Consider the following 13,619-nt stretch of genomic DNA (forward strand, 5'->3'; position numbering starts at 1 on the left):
CTCTTCCATTTTCAATGTTTCAGGGTTTTACAATTCTGTCCCTGCTTCCTTTGGCCTTAGGTCAACACCTCTTTGCTATCTGAGAGTCTAATAATTAGTACCTTGCCCAAAGTCAAAAGAAGTGCTCTTCCATTCCTTGGCTTCTCCACCAAATAGGTTAGTCCTGCAATTCACATTCGTGGATTACTAGAGGCCTGGGCACAAGGGGATTGGGGCAGCCTTTCCCTTTGCACATCCTGGCTGGTAGCCCCATGGTCAGATGCCGGACATCAAGGTCAGAGACAGATGGCACAGTGGTCACAGTCAGCACTGCTAGGCACACAACACTATTAAATACGAGCACTTTTACTAAGGTCAAGGGCACTTAAGACACAGAAGCAAAGGCGGAGGAACCACAGATGTTTAATAATCAAATATGGGAAAGCTTTTCTGGGTGTGGGAGGCATTCTTGATATCTCATTTTAACTCTGTCTCCCCTGGAACTACACGTCTGCACATGACATTCAGAACAACTGATGAAAACTGAGGGACTAGCATTAAGCAGGTTGCTGAATGTCTGTGGGTTTTTTTTTTCCCCTTCTACAACTGAATTGGTCATTTGTATTGGTGTCATATGTAGACAGCCTTGGGGGCTTTATGGTGAAATATATTCCAGTAGCTGAGGGTGGACTCTGCTGTGAATATCCTCAGAGAAAAGGTTCTGACAAAAGGATGCACTTAACCTAGACCAATAAAGCAAGGGCAGTGCAAAAGCCAGGAGTCTGTATCTGTAGCTGAATCAGAACTGTCTGCCCAGTTCACTTCTCTTGACTATGCAGGCCCGGAAGTTCTGGTTACTTACACCACTGCCTTCCTTAGCAGGACTCATGGGACCCACTGACCCTTTTAGTCATGACAGTGGTCATACAGGTTTAATCTTTGAAACAGTCTTTAAAAACAAGATTTCGTATGATCAGCTAGAGGCTGTTTTTCTTTATGCTGGAACTGCAGGTCTAGGGCATAAGTAACAATAAAAATAACAGTAAAAGCTGCTATATATTCAATGCTTAATTACTACATGCTGAAAACTGAGATAAATGCTTTACCTGCATATTACATCTAATTTTTGCAATAGGAGGGATATAGACTATAAATAATTTATAAATTATGAGAATTGTGTAACCACTATGGGAGGGTTTGGGGTTTTCTTCAGATATTTTTAAAGAAAAGGGATCAGCTCCAGTTCTGCCTGGAACAGGAGGTAAGCCTGATCTCTAAGCCCTTCCAGTTCTGGGAGACAAGTCCATTTTCCTCAGCATTCTGAGTTCTTGTAGATTAAGATGGAGCCAAGAGTGAAATGAGATTTAAAAAATCTCCCTGAACTTAAAACAAATAAACAAACACTTGGCATAATGATGAGATCTAATTGGTCCACCATAGACCAATTAACTGGTTTTAGGGATTCTGGTCTTTTGCTTTTTTAGCCTGCATGGCTATTTAGTGAAATCTAATGGGCACATTGGGGATTAAAACTCTAGAGTCAAACTCTGGCCGGTGTAATATTGGCATTAATATTACTTAGCTGTAACCAAATGAACTAAGTGCTTAGGAAGAGCCAACTAAACACTTCTGTCAGTTATCAATCTTGCAGTGATCCTAACAGCACAGCATGAGAACTGTGGTACTGTCCTCTTTAAAGTGACAGGGAACAGCATAGTGTGGTTTTGATGCCCAGCAAATTATGCCATTGACTTTAAAATGTTTTTAACATCTCCCCTTCTAATTATTTCAAATATTGAGCTGTTTCAGTGCTTTTGACTTTGAAATATCTACTCCTATTTCTTCCCATCTATTTGGATGATTTCCACCCGTACTATGTTGTAATATGTGTTACAGTTGGTAACAGGTTTGAACCTGTATGGGTGTTTTTCCCTTAGTTAATATTTGGATCTGTGTAGGCTGCTCTGATTAGCTTTTTGAAAAAAAGTGGAATACGATATGACGACTCCTTGTTAGAACCAGGCAGAACATGAGCATAAGGACTGTGTCTTCCTTATTGTATTTGGTTTAATTTTAGGCATGATTATACCTTTTCAAAGAATGGCAATGAGCTGATTACTGATCTACAGCAATTATTTTCAACAGTATTTATAACATTACAAGCAATCCAGATAAGATTTCTGGAAAAGAATAAGCTACCCCACCCGAATGTATTATAATTGTGCTTGACTGGCATTTGGAAAGAAGAAAGAAACTCTTATTAAAATTTAACATCAACTTGGCCAGACTTTGGGCTGAACTGGAAGAACAAAGTGCTGCTCAGTTAAAAGCCAGGGATGGGACTGATGTGATTTCTATTCCTAAGGCTGAAATAATAAACAAGAGAATGGCCAACTAATTCCTTAATGGCGAGTCTACACATCTCAAATTCCAAGAGTTATTTAGTGCCACCACACAATGGCTTTTCCTTTTGAAATGCTTAATTTTTAGGTACCTAGATCTGATTTCAGTGGAAAGAAGGAATAGCCAGTATTTACAATTGTTTTGAAGGAAACGAATGGTTCTGGAGCGGTGCTGGTGGACAGATACAAGGATACTGAAGATGACCTCAGCTGAGCACTATCTGTCACATGGGGGCCCAGCCTGGCCAACCTCTAAGCTTCTACTGTGCTCAAATCCTGCTGGTTCTCAAAGGCTGTGAATCGGCAATGTGGTTACAACACTTTAAGGTATACAGGATCCATAAGAACTTCTAAGCATTCTTCGTCCTTCTCTATATGTCCCAGGTGCTTAAGCTGACTCATTGTTTCTATATTCTGAGAGAATTCCCAGCCCAGTGCTTGGGTAGCGATTGTGGGAGGCACTAAACTGAGGCTAGAATGCCCTTGCCCATGTGGCAACAGTGATTTGCCATAATAGCACTCATGTCAAGAGATGTGATGCCACCCACAAAATAGGCTTTCTTTGTGATAGTGAAAGATTCACTGCATTATATGCCACCCACCAGAGAAGGACCACTGTGCTGTAGAATGACTGTCTGGATTAGTGAGAACTTCATAAGAGACATTTCTTATAAAAGTAATCATAAGGAGATCCGTCATGATTTGCGGTTTGCCATGAAACATCAAAGTTACTCAGAGCCTTAAACACATCAAGTACAGATGCAACACATACAAGCAAAGCTAATTCCATAAGATTCTTAGCAAATTATTAAACTCCATGGTGATGGGGTAAAGGGACTGGTTGTAGGGAGAAAGATGGCGATAGATAAGAGGCAGAGGCTGAGGCAGAGAGGGAGAGATGATATGCAACTAGTTATGTTTCCATTTCGAAGAGGCTGATCCCACTAAGACAAAACTGAAATCCTGCCCAAATTGGCTAGGGGGCCTCTCATTATGAGGACTGTATCTGAGCAAAGCTGCAGAAACTACAGCTCTAGTCCTCATAAAAAATGGGAGGCAATTTAGTATTAAAATACAAACATGAAAATACTTCAAACCATTTCGTTAGCAGCATGTTCCAAATGTAACATTCCTTCTATCAAGTTTAAATCATGTGGCTTCATTGCATCTGCCCTAAGACCCTTAAAAGAGCAATGCAAAAGAGGGAGAGAAGATATCTTTCCTTAAATGGCAGACAATCACTGTAAGAAATTCTCTAGGGTCCTATTCTGACAACTATTCGATTTGATTTGGGGCACTTTTTAAACAGCCATTTGGCACTTTCTGTTTGGAGTTCTTAGGCACAGTGTGACAGAGTCAGCTTGGTGAGCCCTTCCCCATGCATTCGGTACAGCAGCTGAAACTCAGCAGGCAGCTGGTGGGACTCCTGCCACTTGGTGGTAAATTTGGTTCCTTTCTTGTCATAGTAATGGTATGGAAGATCTTCCCTTGTGTTGGGGTCAAATCCAAAAGGCCAAAATCCATACAAGTGGATCTCTTCACATATTGCTGATGCAAGGGTGTACATAAGGATACCTGTGCTCAGACGTTTGGGTGACAAATGTTTGTTTTTCCAGTACCTGTGAACAACAAATACATGTGGATTCAGAGGCCAGTGTTTGTTTCAGTCAGCTAGGTCATCGTAACTGGGGAGGGCGGTGAATTTGTCTAAGCAACTTAGACAGTACTTGCTTTGAATCTATCTTTTAGACCACAAAACACCTCTGGGGAGGACTGGCTGCATAATTTGTGAGACCTAGTGCAAAATGAAAATGTGTGTCCTTATTTCAAAAATTATTGAGAATTTCAGGAGGGAGATAACAGATTATTAAACCAAGTGCCGTGCCCTTCTGAGAAGAGGCTTCTGTGCGACCGAACAGGTCGCACACGTTTGAACCTGCCTCTGGGTTGTCCTGGAGAGTGGTGGCCCTGGCTCAATGGTGACACCACAGAAGCCCACCAATGAAAATTACTTCACTTTTTGTACACAAAGGGCCCTTGGAAGTGGGAAGAGGTTGTTTAATCTGAGGAGAGCTCCTTACCCAAAGCTAGAGATTAAATCCTTCTTTCTGGCTATGGAAAGATTGTGGGGCCTTATTTTTCTCTACCCTCTTGTAAAAAGTTATGTTCCCTGCTCCTCTGTCTTCCCAAACCTTCCTTTAGCATGTCAGGACCTAAGAAAAGTATTTATACCCTTTCCGTGTTTAAAAAAAAGCTAAGTTATGCTTGTAGCTTGTTTCATATTTAGATAGTATTTTGAAGGCTTCTAATTTACATTGCCAAATATTTGAGACTGCTGTGGTGTGTGAGTGAGTGTGAGAGTGCGTGCGTGTGTGTATGAGTTTATCATTGGCTGTACAGGCAGAATTAAACCGGTTATGAATCCGGTTTCTACGGACGGTATTTCCTTTTAGTTTCCATTGAACCAATGTTTTTGGTTCAAGCCTGAGTGGCTGTGGGGCACTATGGCTAACTCCCCGGGCTTTCTCAAAGGCTGGGGACAGGGCAGGCCACAAAGGCTGTTTTCCTGAAGTTTCTAAGCACATGCAGTGCCTTCTTCACTTGAAGGCTTACAGATAATCATTCCAGTTGAAATTTAAAAGTTCAGTCTTGGTTTTAATATCTTAACTGAAAGAGTTGGAATGACTAATGATAGTTCTTTTTGTACAGCTGAACTTCAGTAAAGCAAGAGGGGAGCAAAATGATGAGGTCAAAGGATCACAGGACAGGCTAGTAGGCGGCCTGGCTTCTCACTCTGGTTCTGCCCCTCTGGAGTAGTGACATTGGCAAATAACTCTTGTTCTTTGTACCTCTGTCAATTCATCTTTAAACTTAGGAGTTGGGCTCCATTACCTCTTAAAAAGGTAACCATACAACCTGGGAAACTGGGACAGTCTCAGTTTTCATCTGTTATCCCTGTTGTAATTATTAATAGCATCCTCTTTCTCTTAAAGAAAAAGTTCCAGTATGAACTATAAATGACGGCGTCACTCTACCTGTTAGATACATACCAGTTTATTAGATGATGATTCCTCCTTCTATGAGGGTCAACTAAACAGATCTTAAATTTGCAAGACTTTAGAGGATTACAGGATAGGAATAATCTACTACGGGATAAAAATCATTAGCATTCCCTTCTTACCAGGCCTCCCAGAACCCACTCTAACTTGTAGTAATATCTGGACAGTACGTTAGGACATTAGGGCTACTTGCAATGGGAAAATTCAAGTTGAGGCAATTTCCTCAGATGATTTAAAGAAAAAAATCCTACAATTAATCTTGCTTTATAAAATCCCCTGGATTAGTGGCTCCCAATTCTGAATGTATATTCGAATCATCTGGGGATTTATTAAGAAATACCAAGTGCCTGCCCCGTCCACCCCCTTCACCAGACAAATTACATTAGAATCTCTTGAAGTAGAGCCTAGGAACAATATTTTTTAGTTATTCCAGTGATTCTAATATACAGCCAGAGTTAAGACTCATCAAACTAGATGAAAAAATTGCATTTCTGGACAATCTGTCTATCAAATTACAAGGGCTAGCAATTAGCTCATAAAATACTTTTCATATATTTTGGCACTCAAATCCAAAATTATAAAGGCAGATTATATAACTTATGATTTATCTAGGTGGTTGTCTGATCTTGAACATCTATAAAGCACCAAATATCAAAAAACATTTTAAGTCAATTGCATCTTTAAAAAAATCTCTTGATTTGTCTAATTGTGCATTGGCATAATCAAGGCATAACTACCCATTTAAAGAATATTCTTGATCTGTGATGATTTCCATGTCCAAGGTATGGGACAGGGAATATAGAGAGGGGAGGCTAATGAACCACCAGTCCCCCAACTCGGCACTTGGTTACCAGCTGGGGGTAGGAGATTGAACTTCTTACCTAGAACGATTCATTCATTCATTCATTCATTCATTCATTACAAAGCATAGGAGTTTGACCTAAAGTACTAAGCTAACCACAACAGCTAACTAATGAGAAAGCTCCCACCCCCAAGAGATTATAATATTGATTTGCCATCTGGTGGGGTATGAGTTAAAAGCAATAAAATATACACACCTGTTGACATGTTGCATTATATTTCCAGGCCAAGCCAATTGGACCTTTAACTGACCTCTGTGTTCAACAAAAAAGTCAACTAACGTCCTGGTAACAGTTGCTGAAGTGTGGAAGAAAAATGCAGGGATCCAAAGAATGGCCCCATCGAGCTTTTTTAAACTTAGGAAAAAGTTGTTACGGTCCTGAATGGTCAAAAGATTGTTGTAATATTTTTCCAGGATGCTGGGGTTGAAGGTGGTAAGGTTGGTTTTCCTTCCAACATCTCTTTGGAAAGCCTCCGTAGGGGCAAAATTGCAACGGAAAACAAAATCTGACTTATCTATTTCTTGTCCACACCGGCTCCCTGTCAGGATACCACTATTTCCAACCACAGCACAGATATTATAATGCTTATTCAAAATGGGTGACACATCTGGAAGAAGTGATCGGAAGTTATTGCTAATAGAGAAAACATATTTATGGTTGGAATAATCATAGTGCATCAGTTGTCCGATCCGAACACTATTCTTGGTCAAAGAAAAATTTTTTATTACATCGACATGCTGGAGAATTTCTTGCCTAAAATAAAAAGAAATTCATTAAATGCATTCCATTCAAAATTGATTTTCCATCTTATGGCTTATGCTGCCATTTATTTCATTCAGACAAGAGTTGTAGGTACACTGAATCCAGGAATGATTATACATACACAGTAATTGTGATCTGTGAGGGGAAGACTGCTTCAGAATCTACAGACATGCTAATCTCTCAGTAAAGTTGTAGATGTAATCCTTCAAGGTTTGCAAACATTGTAACTTACAGTTTTAGCTGCCATTCTCTGGTTTTCTGCTATACATGAAAAGTGTATTTGATCATGGGGGAGGTACAGGCCAAATTGTGTCAGAAAATATAGGAAGACAATTTATATAGGCCCCAAAGAGCTCATATTAATGTACAAACACTGGTGACTTAGAGTTTGTAACTAGGGACTACTTGTTTGCTATTGGACTGCAGTGTTCAAGGAATATCAAATATCACTGGTGTCCAAATAAGAGCCAAATAGGTATGAGTCAGTATAGTACTATCTATTATTAAAATATGAAAATGGTAATAGCAGTGAGTGTAGTTGAATATTTAATAGAAATGAGGTAATCTCATTAAAGTCCTCTGAATAATGAAACAGGGATATTTTTCTACTTGATTATATAGAAACACAATTAGTTGGAGATACCTAATCCTTTGAAAATGAGGCTATTGTAAATCCTGAAAGAGTGCATATATTCTAAGAATTCAGAGAATAACAAGGCAAGGGTGATACTCAGCACTAATTTCAGGTTGCTTTCATATTGAACTTTAAGTAAAATTAAGCATCTCTTCAAGTCTGAGCTATTTAAAATATTTAAGAGAGACCAGTAATATGTTACTTTGCTATTCTCCAATTCTAAGAAATTACATTGAATTTTTGTCTTCTGCCTAAAAAAAAAAATTAGCAGGATTGAAACTAAATGCTTTGCATATCATCACTTTACCTGGTACTTTATTTTTATAAATTACTTCATTTGTCAAAGTATAGAACAACATAAAGTGAAAGCTTTAATCCAAAACTTCCAGAGTTACCAAAACTATTCTTTACAAGCTGTTACAAAGGTAAAGTGGGTTTAAAATGACGCTGGGGAAATTAATTAAAGATTACCTAACATATAGACTGAAAAAGAGGGAAGTTTTGAGAAAGAAATATTGTTCTGGCTGAGCATTTAGGTCACATGGACTAGTATGGGAAGAACATTTTTACTGAGTTAGAAATATGTTTTGGGAAAAGATATAATGTGTTCTACCCCTTAAATTTTTCTGGGTTGCCTATAAAATTAGTATTGAATTAAAAACCCAGTAGTTAAAATAAGGCACTTCTAGGATTTTAGAATTAATTATTGTCAAAGATTAATTTCTCATTAAACAGTGTTTTAAAAATTTTAATCATAATCACATGACTGGATGCCAGCTTTTTAAGTAAACAGCATTTTCATGACACCATGGATATCTGCCAAATTTGTTTAAATTCTGTCATTAGATTAAAATAAAAGAGAGGGAAATAACTAGAAATGCTTTGACCAAAACACAGTCTCCTAAATAGACTGGTAAAATAAGTATTTAAAATAAGTATTCACACCCCTAATGAATACACTAGGTGGCCCACATTCCACTTCACAACATAATAATCCTACCAAGAAGGAAGAAGTAATGATTTATTTGGGGCTGCTAAGAGTAGCCCAGAATCACTGAGAATAAATAAATTTGAATAAATCTCATCCTTCTTCCCCACCTCAAACAGAAAACAAAACAAAACAAAAAAACCTCAACCCATCACCCCCCACCTCATTAGCTCCTTCACGTATAAATGAGGCTGCTACAAGACAACTAATAAAAATGATGTTGGGTAGCTAGTACAGTATTTTAAAAGCTGTAAAGGTTTAATGAAAACACATAGGCAAAACCAAAATAAAACCGTACTTAAATACCTGCATATATTTGGACCAAGATTGTGAGTACTAATTTTATAGGGATGGATTATAGTATTTTGTTTCAATGAGACAATATTACTTAATTTTTCAAAAATTTTTCAGCGGGGGAATGAAAATGCATTGGGTGGTATTTTTACAATTAACTTTAATTTTTAATAGATGGCTTTGGCAGTGTTAGCCATGCATGTTAAATACAGAAATTATGGTGCTCAATTAAGCCCAAATTAGGGAGGATACTGGAAATATCTTTTTTCTTCCATTTAAATTGGTCTTCCTGATTTTTTATTTTCGAAGGCACTACATACATAAAAAAGGTTATCAATCGGCCTTTGTACAGTCAGGTCAGGAAGACAATGCAAATACACCTAGGGGGTGGGGGATAGAATTTTGTTGTTTTGGATTACTTTGTTTTTTGAGCTCCAGAATTCAAAAACACCGTTTGGATCTTTTCCCTCTGTCCTACCTTTGATGTAAAAACGCTGTCCGATTAAATGTCCACTTAGAAGGTTTCTCTTGGAGTTCGTGGGTCAGAGAATTCGTAATGGGCACAAATGATGGATTTAGAAACTTCAGCGCAAACTGTGACCTGGAGAGGAGTATGAGTATACGAACAAACGTGCTGGCCTCAGCTCGGGGGAAGCCAAGGTAGCCATTAAAGTTCAGCGGGCTGGGGGCGGGGTAGCTGGCACACGCACAGGCTCCATCCCGCCCCAGAGACCTCTCTTATTTGGTCCACTCTCCGCTCCCTACACACACCGGGAGGAAGAAAGAAAACTAGGGAAAGCCGTCTCCATTGTCCATCCCTCTGGGTGCGGGAGAGACCATAAAATGGCCGTCTCGCGGAGAGCAGGGCGGGAGCCGGGCACTGCCGGAGCCCGGTGCGTGGTGCGTGGTGAGGACCAGGGAGTCAGCACCAGGGACAGCGCCCGCGCCGCCCCAGCAGTCCTGGTGAATTGATTTTTGGAGAAAGGGCAGAGGAAACCGGAGACCTAGGATAAGGCTGGGGGTGGTTCCTGCCTTAACCTCTTCCTACCCAGCCTAGGGCTGATTTCATTCCTTGTCGTCTTACTGGGGACCCCCGGAAGCCGCCGGCCAGCTCCACTCTTCTACCCAGGTGGGGCTTCTGCACCTCCGGCCCGGCTTGGACCACAGGTTGCAGTTTGTATTTGTCACCCGTCCATTAGGAGGCCCTGCTGGGACAGCTCCTAGGGGGTCAAATATAGGGGCAAGGATTCTCGAGCTGTGCCGAGCTGCGCCTGGCGCCTGCCCAGTCCAGCCTCGCTCCCGGCGGAGACTTGGACCTGGGGGAGGGTAGGCGGCCCTTAGGAGGTTCGCTTCCCGCAGAAGGCGGAGGACTTGCAGAAATCCCGGAAAAGGGGGACGTGGCAGCGTGGAAGAATCGAGGTAGAACACCCCTGGGGCTCCGTGAGAATAGACCCGCGCATCATTTGATGGTATGCTGGGTGAGGGAGAGGAGTGGAGGAGCGCGCAGAGTACGGCGCCTGCGCCATTAAATCGACCCTTGACCATGCGGAACCGGCCTTGGAGTCTGCGGACTCCGCGCGCGGAAGGCGCTCACCTCACGTCCATCTCCCGTTCCCTCCCCTCCCCCCAACACACACACACACTGCCTTTCCCTCCACCGACATTCTCCTTAAACCCTACTCCCATTTTGGAAATGGGGGAAGGGATGCCGAGGAAGAATACGAGAAATGCAGTCACATGTATTAGGATAAAATTAGGCGTTTAGGGGCTTTGGGTTAAAAAAATAATAAAGGGGAGGAAGGAGGGAGAATCGGAAGAGTGGAAGGACCACGCAGTTATATTGCCCAAAGTGTCTCGTAGAAGTCCAAACACCCCGCTCCCACCGCCCCCTATCATAAACCAGATGCCCGAGGGCACTCAGAGGCCCGCACTCACCGGAATCCCGCGTGGAACATGTACATTCGGGGCGCCCCCGGGCTGGCGTACTTGGAAGTGGTGAAGATGTTCTCTTTTTTCAGGGACACGTAGCTGATGAGCGATAAAATCAGAAGGGCGATGCTGAGCATGACCAACCCCAGCACACTGGCGACCCGGGCCATTTTGCAATTTCTCATCCCGGGCTGGGCTGGGATCAGGGAGAGCGGGGAAATCGGTCCATTGAGCGACCAGCAGCTCGCTGGCGTGTCTGTGTGTGTGAGTGTGTGTGTGTTCGCACGCGCGTGTCAGCGTGTGTGGCGGGGGAGCCGTGGAGGCTTGGGGTGGGGGTGGGGGCGGACCGGGTCCCCAGAGATTAGCCAGACCCGCCCCCCCTCACAAGGCCCGGGCGAGCGGGGTCTGGAGGTTGAGCAGGAAGATGGAGGGTCTGCGCGGCGGCGCGGCGATGGAGCGCGCGGCGCTGTGCGTCTCCAGCTGCCAGCTCAGGCTCCCCCGCGCGTTTCCAACGAAGCTGCCATCTCCTCCGCCGCCTGCAAGATAAATGTGATTGGAATAATGTTACAGTTCGATCTAAGCGCAGGATTTAATTAATGAACTCTAATCTCCCAAATAACCGAGGGAGGGGCAGGAGAGGGTGGGAAGGAGGGGAGGTGGTGGAGGGAGGGGAATTGAGGCTGGAAGGCTGCAGCCCACATCAACAGCCCCCTGCTGAGGGTGCTCACGAGGAGGTGGCTGTGGGCAGACCGACGCCCAAACTTAGTTTAATGGACCATTCATTACTTTATAAATATATCACAGAATAGGGAGACAAATAACTGGATTTACTGTCCTGGAGGATACACATCAGCTGAGTGCTTCTGAGATGCAGGGAGAGTGGTTTTAGGAAGGCAGACATTTAAAAGCGTCTCTCCTCACCACCAAGGCACCGCCCAGGGCCCCACAAGGTAGCACCCTCCCCAGTACCCCAGCAAGGAAGTCCTATACCGTGGTTGGCCCAACCTGCCTTGTAAGTATTTAAAACCTTGGAATTTTTCAGAATCTCTCCCCTATTTGCCTCCTATGCCTACTACATATGTTGCGTCTCTCTAAAAGATGGGGAGTGCCTAGTAAAGTTGTGCAGGGAACGTGAGGGTGGAGGCCCTGGCTCCTGGCCCATCCTCAGTTCCAGCACATAGCAGGTGGTCAACAGGGCTTGCCCCTGAGTTCACCTAGCCTGGAGCAGTTCTCCCTGATTTAACTCTTCATTCCCCACTTTTCTGACCCATTCCTGTGGCCAGGCCTTGGGGATGGGCCACCTAACTAGTCCTGAGAGGCCTAGAAGCTGAAGGCATTATAAACCGTATTTATTATAAATGCACAGAACTCTTTTTTGAGGGAGCTCAAGAACCAGGTAGGAGAGGCTGCCTCCAAGGCTGGAAGGGAAGCTCACTGCCTAACACTTTGGGTTGCTTGACCTTCAATTTGTTTGCGCATATTCATATGTTGCCTGTTTTAATATCCATTGGAAATAAAAATTAATCTTTTCGGTCAGGATGTTGGATACTCAGAGGCAACCCACACGTTTCTTTAGCTTGGTCCTTGCAATTAGCTTGTGACTTCTTCCTCCTTAGCTTTACCCTTGGCCTGGTCCTCTCAATACTGGTCAATAAGCACTAATAAAAGTTCCTGGAGATGAGAAATTGGCCTTCAAGGGCCTTTTCTAACAAAGCAAGTTGATATTTTCCAAGTTGGTCGTGATTTCTTTCTCTCTTGAACTTCTCACCTTATTGGCATTGTTGGAAGTAATGCTAAGGTCAGTCTGTGGGCTATGACTTCCTCGAAGGGTGAGCTCCTGGGCTGTGAGCTCCTGCAGACCCAGGACTATGTCTTCTTCCTCCATTTCCAGATACTGCCCAGCACCTGCTTCACGTAGAGGGCGTGCTTAATAAATGATTACCAAAATGAGGTAATCATTCGTTACCTCATGAGATAATAATGAGGACCAAATAAGCGCCCTTGCGAAACACATCTGTCCGGTTATGGACAGCAACACACAGAATGCCATTGTCTGTTTCCAGTGGCAAAGGAAGTTGGTCATTTTGCACCCACTGAAGATGTTTTATACAAAAATCTAAAAATGTGGGTCAAGAGGACACAAATAATCTTTTCCCCATGAGGCATTTTATTTATGAAACTTTAGAAAAGATCTGTATGTCTGTACGTGATGAAAACTTGAACTATAATTTTGAGTAATTATTATAGTATTTTTTATTTTATTTTTATTTATTTTTTATTAGGTGAGGCAACCTTTGGTTGACTTCACAATTGCAAGGACCTTGTCAGCTTACAATCTCTTATTTTTTTTATTTTTTTACGCCTACAGCATCTGGTCTTCCTAGGTGATCTCCCATCCAAGTACTAACCAGGCCTGACCCTGCTTAGCTTCTGAGATCAGATGGGATTGGGCTTGTTCAGAGTGGCATGGCCGTAGACTATTGTAGGTTTTTTTTTTTTAAATGAGAAGATTATATGAATATAGAGTAAAATGCCAAAGGGAGTAAGCTCTTATGAGAGCTGTCTAGGAATTATACATGTTGGGAAAACTCTTGAACAAGAAGTCAGGGCACAAGCCATGGAGCCTAGTGTAACAGTTACATCTTCAGGCCTCAGAGCCAGTGAACTGGACCTCAGAAACTTACTCTGGCACCCATGAGCCATGTGACC

General features: G+C 42.5%; 1 protein-coding gene, 1 long non-coding RNA gene and 1 pseudogene across 5 annotated transcripts in view; 1 reads left to right on the plus strand and 2 right to left on the minus strand.

Moving 5' to 3' along the window:
* Positions 1-6,645, plus strand: part of LOC120584865 (uncharacterized) — a 51,308-nt gene extending 44,663 nt beyond the window's left edge. For all 4 annotated transcript variants that reach the window (XR_005648166.1, XR_005648165.1, XR_005648164.1 and 1 more), the window contains one exon: positions 6,527-6,645. This is a non-coding gene — a long non-coding RNA (uncharacterized LOC120584865). The remainder of the gene's footprint in view (positions 1-6,526) is intronic.
* ST8SIA3 (ST8 alpha-N-acetyl-neuraminide alpha-2,8-sialyltransferase 3) lies at positions 2,431-11,215 on the minus strand. Its single transcript, XM_039840950.1, has 4 exons — positions 10,917-11,215; positions 9,460-9,582; positions 6,499-7,056; positions 2,431-4,000 (listed from the first exon to the last, which is right to left on the minus strand). The coding sequence occupies exons 1-4, from the start codon at positions 11,093-11,095 to the stop codon at positions 3,718-3,720; spliced, it is 1,143 nt and encodes a 380-aa protein (XP_039696884.1). The 5' UTR covers positions 11,096-11,215; the 3' UTR covers positions 2,431-3,717.
* A 2,054-nt stretch (positions 11,216-13,269) lies between these two features.
* Positions 13,270-13,388, minus strand: LOC120590342 (uncharacterized; annotated as a pseudogene).
* Between the last annotated feature and the right edge of the window lie 231 nt (positions 13,389-13,619).

This window comes from Pteropus medius, unplaced genomic scaffold (genome assembly GCF_902729225.1).
Source record: "Pteropus medius unplaced genomic scaffold, Ma_sr-lr_union100, whole genome shotgun sequence".
Taxonomy (NCBI): Eukaryota; Metazoa; Chordata; class Mammalia; order Chiroptera; family Pteropodidae; genus Pteropus; species Pteropus medius.

Excerpts from the sequence above, each read along its gene's own strand:
- ST8SIA3 (XM_039840950.1), bottom strand. The coding sequence starts at position 11,095 with ATGAGAAATTGCAAAATGGCCCGGGTCGCCAGTGTGCTGGGGTTGGTC. Across the intron at positions 7,057-9,459 it reads ACAGCGTTTTTACATCAAAG|GCAAGAAATTCTCCAGCATG; the intron begins GTAGGACAGAGG and ends TTTTTATTTTAG. Across the intron at positions 4,001-6,498 it reads ATAATGCAACATGTCAACAG|GTACTGGAAAAACAAACATT; the intron begins GTGTGTATATTT and ends TGTTGTTCACAG.